Here is a 9,100-nt window from a genome sequence, read left to right on the forward strand (position 1 = left end):
GGCTTGTCCCTGAAAATTGGAGCCTTGGAGGCAGAGCCAGCTTTCCACTGTGGCTGGTATGAAGCCCCCACTGTGGACACACACTTGTATAAGATGCCCACAAGTTACTGTGATGGTACACCTGCCACCTAGCTGTGCCGTAGCTAGTGTTTTGTGAAGGAAAGTAACCTCGACATCCTGCCAGACCAGGACTGAGCACGGCATTCCCACGCCGCGTCGGGGGGAAGAGCAGCAGGCAGTGCTGTATGATGGGACGCTGGCTTCTTACAGGTATGCGGTGTTAAAAATAAACCTACGGGTGGGCTGTAAAATAATTGTATTCAACCCCACTGTGCTGCCAGTACTGTAGTATGCCATTCTTCTCTAGACCCAAGGTGGCCTGGTATCCTCCTTCTCCCCTGGTATCCTCCTTCTCCACAGTAACTTCAGGCAGACCACACGTTGGACTTCACAGACTGTCGGCCTCGAAAAGGTCCCCTAAATGCTTGCAGATGCATAAGAAAACATATTTTTAACAGTTACAACCACGACTTCTCCTGGCACAACTTCAATCAGCCCTTGCTTTTGATTGGCGCATGTTGTATTGGGAAATTTTCCTCGAAGTATTGAGTCACTTGGTAAAGATGCTGTCATTTCCTACCATAACCACCTACCAAGCTTCAGCTGCTATCTCTGTTTAACTTCCCTGTGAACCGGCTCCATTTAAATCGGTGGGATTCCAGGAGAAGGCACTGTATCCAGTAGCATATCCAAAACCAGGCAAGGTAAATTCATTTTTTTTTTAAGCATATAACCTGAGTGAGAATGCCACATGCTCTCTAAGTTTTTGTTGTGACTGTTTTATATCAAACAATTTTTCTTCTGTTTCTTGAAATTTATCCCCAGGGCAACAGCCCAATTGATCAGATTTTTCTTGTTTCCTCTCTGCAGATAATTTGTGCTGCTACCACATTTACTGTGGCCACACACCCTGCTCCCATTGCTGGCAGGAGAAACCTGAGACTGGGTGTGACACTCCCATGTGGGGCAAAGCGGGAGGGAGGGTGGGGAAGGTGGTCAAAGTTCAACTCGGCCAATCCTTGGCATCATATTACTATCTTGTTTGCAGTAAGAATGTGAGTCCAAACTTGGTTTTCAGCACAGATTTCAAGGCGTTTCTACCCAAGGGTGTGTGTGAAAGAGAGTGTTAGCTAGGTCTCCCTTAACTGACAACCTTTGTGTCTGTCTGGGTTGGGCTTTTTTCAGCAGTTAATGCAAGGAAACCAGCAGAGCATTCAAGCAGAGAGAAGAAAATGTCATCTCATGGCAAGGTTCCCCTGCTTTGGTTTCTGGTCTGGGCAGCATGGTTGATCACATCTCAAGCTGAAGGTAAGTCTCACTCTAGGGGCAAATAGAGTGGGGGAGTCCATCTGTCACTCACTCAACCATTTGTCAGGACCAAATTTCTTTTTTTACCCCCAAACCCCATCTTATTTTATTTCTTCTCCAGATGACTGGTGACAGAGTTTGCAGATCCTCCCTTACACAGGATGGTGTTCTCAAAAATTGATCCCTCTCACCATTAGAGAGAGGTAGTTAGCCCTGTTGGTCCAAAGTCGGGCAGAAGGCAGAGTTGAGTTGCTCCTTATAGACTAAATCAGAGATACATAAGCTTTTGTAAGCAACGGTTTACTTCATTAGCACCTGATGATGTAATCTGTTGCTTATGAAGACTTACTAAATCTGATTCTATTACTTTATAAGTCTACCTTGCCTTCCCTATTACAGAAGCAGGGTTTAATGCAGTTTGTGACCTTTGTTTTCTGAAATGCAACATTACTTTTAACTATAAAAAAATTTAAAATATTTTGGGGAAAAAAACCAATCTCACTAATATAAAATAGGAAATATCTTGGTCACTGTCAAAATCTCCTGGAGCCTTTACGTTTATGTATAAAAATCACTCCAAATGCAACTAACTCTGAGGGTAAATAGGTAAATATATTTCATCTTTTACCTAGCTGTTATTCCCACATAGATATCTTGGACCAGATCTAGACCCGCTGTCCTTCCAATGAATCTGGGTAGAAATGAATCTACTAATCCAGTGGAATTTCACTTGCATACAAAAGCTTTGCACGCCTCTTTCTTTCATTCTTTTGCTTGCACACTTTTTTAAAAAACCATTTTTAACCTAGTCAGCCATTTGTCCAAGCCTGACAGTAGGTTTTGCTGTGTTTCTACAGCACTGCAAAGCTGAAGGTGGTGCCAAAAATGCTGTCATTCCTGTATTTCAGAGCAGACTCTTACCATGAGGAGCAAAAAGGAAAGCTGCTTCTCTGCTGACAACCTGGGGAGTGTGTGGGTAGAGCTGTGAAATGCTGTTGCTTCGCATGCATTCTGCAGAGTACAGCTGTCATTGCCAGAGGGGAGCTTATCAGGCTGCCTTGGACATTGGTATTCGTGATGTGTGCCAGCATGCCCTGAGGTGGGGCTGACTATAACACTCCCTAGGATCATAATGACACTCCAGGCTTTTCTCACATCCAGCCTGTAGCCATAGGTATGAGCCACAAAATTCTTGTTGGATCCAGATTTCAAATGTTCCAGATCCAAGGAGATGTCTGAACGTGGGGTTTCAGCTTGGGCCTGTCTCTGGATTGGACTGCAGGATCCAAGTCTACATTGTTCTTATAGTCCCTATAGCTTGGAAAATCTAATTGCTGGGAAAAGAGAAACAGTTGGGAGGAAAGTACAGCGCAGTGGAAGAAATCCATGTCTGATGTCAATGCTTACTTTGAGTCATCAAAGCAATGGAAATCTTTGAGGAAAAATAAAAATGGCAGATGTAGCTTGGCATCAACCAAGGGGGTCCCATTGCTTTAACTGGATCAGGCCATTAATTTGTCCAGTCATTTAGACTTTGTTCATCTATAACTTACATTACGCAGGACAAGAAGCCGAGAGGCCAGAAGTAGTTACCAAATATGGGAGACTCCGAGGAAAAGAGGTTGCTGTCAAGGGAATTGACAAACGTACGCAGGTATTTCTGGGGATACCTTTTGCAAAACCGCCTGTGGGTTCTCTGAGATTTTCCCCGCCCCAGCCAGTGGAACCATGGCACGGTGTGCGAGATGCGACGTCTCTTCCACCAATGTAAGAACCCTGTATTCTACCTGTGTGCTGTCTTTACACTTTACAAAAAATAACTGAATTTAATCAACTGGATTTTCTTACTCCCCCACCCCACCCTGTTCTGGAAAAAGGAGCTTCTCTAGAGCTTTCAGGTCCTTTGAATGTTTCCACCATAAAGGGAGGTTTGGAAATGGTCCTGAAGGTAGACATAGTGCAATTGTTTGATTAACAAGGGTGCAGCAATCATGGATTCCTCCAGCTCTTACGCTAAACTCCATGACCTGCTTGTCTTAAAAGGTTTGATAATCCTAGGGAAACTAACTGAGAACATACAAGAGATGGAAACACAATGCCTTTACATGGTACCCAGAGCAGGGAGACAACTAGCTCATCTGAGGTAGCTAATCAATGTGGGGGTTGAGCATGTTGGGATGAGTAGGGACGTCAGTGAAACCCTGAACCTCTCTATATTTCACTAGACATGATCTTTTAACCCCAGTCTTGCCAACTTGTACACATATAAGCAGAGAGAGAATTATTTAGCTGTGTTAGTCTGAAGTCAGGCAGAAGCTAGAGTAGACTAGCACATTATAGACTAGCGACACCAACCTTGGGGTCACAACCCCATTTGGGGTCACAATGATAAAAAGGAGGTCGCAAAGTCACTCAACAGTGTCAACCAATCATGCAGGGATCTGGGTTGTCCATTCATTGCAGAATAATGCAGAAAAACATGGATTTTCTCCTTTAAAGGAGAAAAAAGCAGGAAATGGTGGGTTCCCCTTACAGTTGGGCAGAGTTCCCGCCTGCAAGCGGCTGCTTGCAGTTGGTGGGAGCGGGAGGGGGGCAATCAGGCGGGGGGTTCTATGTGCATGTGCACGTGCACACATGCACGTGGCATCCAGGCAGCATGAAAAGCAACTCCCACAGCTCCCTGCAGATAAATCTATGGAGGGGAGGGCAGATTGAGGCCTCCATGATAAAGGAGGGAGTGGGACACGGCTGGGGCTGGGAGTGCTAACCAGCTGAGCTGGTGCATGGGGGCCGGGGTGAGAATGCAGGCGGGGGGAGCAGAGTGGAGCCACAGGTGACTTGTCTGGCGGGGTTGGGGAGGGCGGGGACTGGCTCCCCACTGCTGCATGCATGCCCGGGGAAGGGGAAATGGGGGAGTATGTGCCCCCCAGATTTGTGTTCAGGGCAGGGGGGGGCTGCTGGCTGCCCCCTTTAGGCTTGGTGCTTCCCACCTTGTTGCCCTCCCCTGAGGCCTCCTCAGCAGAACAGGGCAGGGAAGCTCAGTGCCGCTGCTGCCAGGACCCCCACACCAGCCACACTGCCATGGCAAGGCACCCCCTGTTCACCTAGTAGCAGTGGGGGACACAACTCCACACCACCAGTGCTACTGCTGCTGGGTGGGCAGGGGGCACTTCACCATGGTGGTGCAGCTGGTGTGGGGCTCCTGGTGGCGGTGGCAGCACCGAGCCTTCCCAACCTTCTGCGCCAGGTCCTGCCTGTTGTGCCATGGAGGTCCCCAGTGGAAGAAAGCAGGGTGGGGAGTCCCAAGCTTGCAGCGGGCAGCCCGCATCTTCCCCTTCCCAATCGGCTCTGGTCTGGTTGTGCCGCCTGCAGGGGGAAGGGATGGCGGGTGGGAGCCGGGCTCCACACTCTGCTTCAGTTGCAGCAGCCTCCCATGGGCAGCACCCAGGACTCAGCACTGCTGGGCAGGGAAGGGAACAGGGGGCTGAGGGCCCAGGCCCTGGGGCATCTGGGGAGGGTTTGGGGGCTGCAGGTTTGGAATGAGGGGCACGGGCAAGGCCATGGGGCTGTGGGTCTGGAGTGAGGGGTCATGCTGAGGAAAAGGTTGGGAAGAACTATTATAGACTAATTCAGAGAGACAGAAGTTTTCATAAGCAGCCACTTGCTTTGTCAGATGCTATGAAACTGCATATGCTATGCAATAAGCTGTGCTATGAAACTTCATTATGGCTTCTCAAGTAAGTTGTTGCCTTTCTAATTTAGTTAGTTTTTGGAAATGATAGAAGGGTGCCTTGAGTCAATGGGTGCCTCGAATCTAAAAGAGTTAAGAACGGCTGTAATGGGCTGTTTTACTGCCTGCCTCCCTGCAGAGGAGTGGGGCAGGGCAGCGCCGGGCAGGGAGGAGCCTGAGCCTACACCTGTCCCCTCCCAGCCCCCCCCCAGGGTGTCCTGGCTCTGTGGTTGAGGATCACTAGTCTAAGGTGCCATTCTGCCCTTCTTTCTGCATGTTTGGCTCCCCATTACAACCCGAATTTCCTCTGCCGCAGTCTGAGGCCATTGCTTCTCTTGTACTGGCACAAAGAAAAGTCCATTTCTATTCTTTGTAGTCACCCTTCAGGTATTTGAAGCCTGTTATCAAATCCCCTCTGTCTTCTCATCTCCAGACTAAATATTCCTACTTCTTTTAGTCTTTCCTTCTAAGTCATGCTTCCAAGGCATCTAGCACTTTTGTTACCTCCTGCTGGGCTCTTCCCAACCTATCTATACCTTTTTTTGATGTGCGGGGTCCAAAACTAGACTCAGTACTCCAGGTGAGGCCTCACCAGTGCACAGTAGGATGGAGAATCAAGATGATTCAAGGTAGTGAAGTTAAGCATACATGCCTTTGCTGCATTAGGGTCTTCGTGTGAAATTCCTTAATAGAAAAAAAAAATCACTGTGTAGACCTGAACTTCTGTTAGCACTTAGGAAGCTAATCAATGTGAATTAGCACAAAGCATCCATTTTCCCAAGACTGCCTTGTGAGGGCAGTAGATTGTTCTGTTTTCCCAGGAAAAATAATTTAGATAATGAAATTAATGCTGAAGCGATAGTTTTTGTTTTCCCATGAATCAAGACTACTCTCTGGAAGTTCCTCTTTACTCAGAGGTTAGTTTTGGTCTTGTAAAGCAGAACCAAGTTCAGATCTCACTGGAGGCTCAAATTTAGAACAAGGGGTTAAACTGAAGGATCTCTTGAGGTATCTTTCAGCCCTATAGTTCTAACTAAACCTGTAAATAAAAAAAAAAATCCAAGCTTTCAAATATCTTAAAATAATACATGAATGTATCTGTTCAGTTATGAAATGTATGAAATTCTCCATTGGGAAAACCTCTAAATCTTGTTCTGACCTTTCAGATGCTTGCAAGACCAGTTGTGGCTGGAAAAATTTAACGATTTTTTTAAAATAAAACATTGTAACTTGACAACTTCTGAAGACTGCCTGTATCTGAATATTTACAGCCCTGCCCCTTCCAATAACAAGGCCAAGTTACCGGTAAGCAGAACTGCTGCAGGTTTGTTTCCATGCTCTTGACGAATCCTTACAACTTGTCTGGCGATTTAATTGGATAGTACTATGCAGCAGCCAAGTCAAGGTATATAGCACCTCAATCTGTAGGGCTAGAAGCACTCACTGAAACCAACATTAAAGCAACGGAAAAGTAGAATAGCATAAAGGTCCTCAAGGTTTTTTAATGCAAGGGGTAGCAAAGTGGTCTGAAAGCATACGTCTGTAGAGGAAAAGAAAGATGCCTACTTCTACTCCAACAGTTTTTTATATGTCCTTCCTTTTATTTTTCTTTGAACTAGAAATTAGGATCAAGGAGTATATGTTTTGCTTTTGGAAATGCATAATTGCAAGCAGTACCTAAGTTAATACAGGTCCACGGGTAAAGCCCTTAAAAAGTCTTCCCATATCCACTCAAGTAATAACCCTTTGCACTCCTACAGCTCGTTGAAATAAAGACAGATGGGTTATATGAGGATCAGTTACCTATTCATTTTTAGCTCTACTTCAATGATCATGATCAAGTAGAAGAATGGGTTGCTCAAGACACGTAAAGAGAATTTGTACAAGGGCCAGGACACGAAGCCACAGTGTATTATGCCTCTATTCATGTTGTGTCATTAATCTCTCTGTATTTTGTTGGTTTAAATCATACAAGTTAGTTCAAGGTAGCCCACATTTATGAAAGTATTCAAAACCTGAAGAAGAGGTGCTTTTTGCCAAGGAGATTTGCCCTATCTCTGCTCTTGTTTTGCCTGCTGGATGGATTTTATTCTCCAGTACTGGCTAACAAACAGCTTTCAAATGCACATTTTCATGGAAAACCTTTTATGGTTTTGTTTTTTCAGGTTATGATGTGGATTCATGGAGGATCTTTATTGATTGGTGGAGCTTGGATGTATGATGGGTCAGCATTATCTGCCTATGAGGATGTGGTGGTAGTAACCATTCAGTATAGGCTAGGTATTACTGGATTCTTAAGGTAAGTTTCCTTTCTAAGTCAAATCATCATATCCACTTTTAGTATACATGTGCATTAAAATAATTGCTTAAATATTTTAGTGATTGGCATAAAGAAATCAATAATATGAGCAGTGATCTGCCACTTTCTCTAAATATTTAACAAAAACAAATTCTGTTGTACTTGCTTGCTTCTTCAGTGACCCTACTTTCAGTCCAAACCCTCATAACTGGTGTGACACACAGGATCATGTTTTCCTTGTATGTTCATTCTCTCAAGTATCTCTGCCTGTGCTCATAGTTGTTCATGTGATATTTATGCTCGGCAGTTTGCTTTACCCAGCAATTTATTTTACAAATTTTGGCAGCCATTTGAATTACTCTAAAGACTTTAAATCTATAGCAAATTTAGCAATTCATCTCTGCTGAAACAGCTTATATCTTTAGAGATGCTTTGGACAGCTTCCTGATTGCCCTTAATTTGCTAATCATCAACATCCATACTGTCCACTGAATACGTGGCCTTGCTGCTTCCTTTCTCTTCAGAGAATCCCTTTAATAAGAGCACTAAGACCTTGTAAACTCAGTATTTCTGGGCATTACCATCTCTCTGTGTTCATCACCATGACTGCATGGAAGCCCACAGCCAACAGCCAGACTGCAAATGGAGCAAGCTTTTTGAAAAGTTGCTGTGTGATGCATGACACGCCCTGAAAGCTAAATGTTTTGATTCAGAATTTGGCAGTCTCAGTCACAGAGAAGTAAACAGGAATGTAAGAAATAAAATAAGAAAGGCGAAAGAAGACTGGATTCTAAACAGGCGTGAAGAAATTCAAAAGGGTTTTGAAAACAGCAGCGAGAAAGCATTTCAGAGCCTGAAGAAGACAACTAAAGCACACCAAGCAAGAACAAAGAAGACGAGAATGGACAATTGCTTACTGAAAACAATTCAATACACAAGAGATGGGCCAAGTACACAAAGGAACTCTACATCTACAACATCCAAATGGGGGCTGAAGTGCTTGACCAGCTAGCAGAAGGAGGACCTGGAAAGCACTGAAAAGGAAGACCCAGACAGCTCAAGAGAAGTAGAAAAAGCCATTAGAAGCCTGAAGAATGGGAAAGCACTTGGGGTAGATAACATACCTGCAAAACTCTTGAAGACAGGTGACAACATAACAAGCATGCTTCACAAAATTTGTAACATGATATGGAGGGAAAAAAACTTGGCCAACCCAGTGGACAAAGTCAGTCATCATTCCCTTTCCTAAAAAGGGGAATCTCCACCAATGCACAAACTACTGCAGTATCGGTTTGATCAGCCATCCAAGCAAAGTACTTCTAAGAATAATATTGAACAGACTTGAGCCTCAAGTAGAGACCATGCTGATGAAAGAGCAGGATGGGTTCTCAGAAAGGAGACGTACCACAGGGTAAATCTTCAACATCCAAGCACTGTATGAAAAGTAGCGTGATCCCCACAAAACACTTCACCATAACTTCATCGACTTCAAGAAAGCTTTTGACAAGGTGTGGCACAAAGCACTTTGGCTCATGATGAAGAAGCATAACATCGGCAGGTTGTTGCTACCACTAACAGAAGAACTTTACAGCAGTGCAAACAGTGCAGTGCTGATCAACAACAATATCATCAAATGGCTTGCGACGTCAGTAAATGTGCACGAAGGTTGCTTGCTCTCACTATGCCTTTTCAACCTCTTCCTT

At 44.8% G+C, this 9,100-nt stretch overlaps 1 protein-coding gene across 1 annotated transcript in view; it reads left to right on the forward strand.

The window, feature by feature from the left end:
- The first annotated feature begins 1,083 nt into the window (after positions 1-1,083).
- The window catches only part of LOC109289282 (fatty acyl-CoA hydrolase precursor, medium chain-like), a 20,152-nt gene continuing 12,135 nt past the window's right edge, over positions 1,084-9,100 (forward strand). The window contains exons 1-4 of the mRNA XM_019505275.1: positions 1,084-1,368; positions 2,931-3,135; positions 6,265-6,403; positions 7,264-7,398. Coding sequence (XP_019360820.1) covers positions 1,293-1,368; positions 2,931-3,135; positions 6,265-6,403; positions 7,264-7,398 — 555 coding nt within the window. The 5' untranslated portion in view covers positions 1,084-1,292. The remainder of the gene's footprint in view (positions 1,369-2,930; positions 3,136-6,264; positions 6,404-7,263; positions 7,399-9,100) is intronic.

Source organism: Gavialis gangeticus, unplaced genomic scaffold, assembly GCF_001723915.1.
Source record: "Gavialis gangeticus isolate Ggan-Ray unplaced genomic scaffold, GavGan_comp1, whole genome shotgun sequence".
Lineage (NCBI taxonomy): Eukaryota > Metazoa > Chordata > Crocodylia > Gavialidae > Gavialis > Gavialis gangeticus.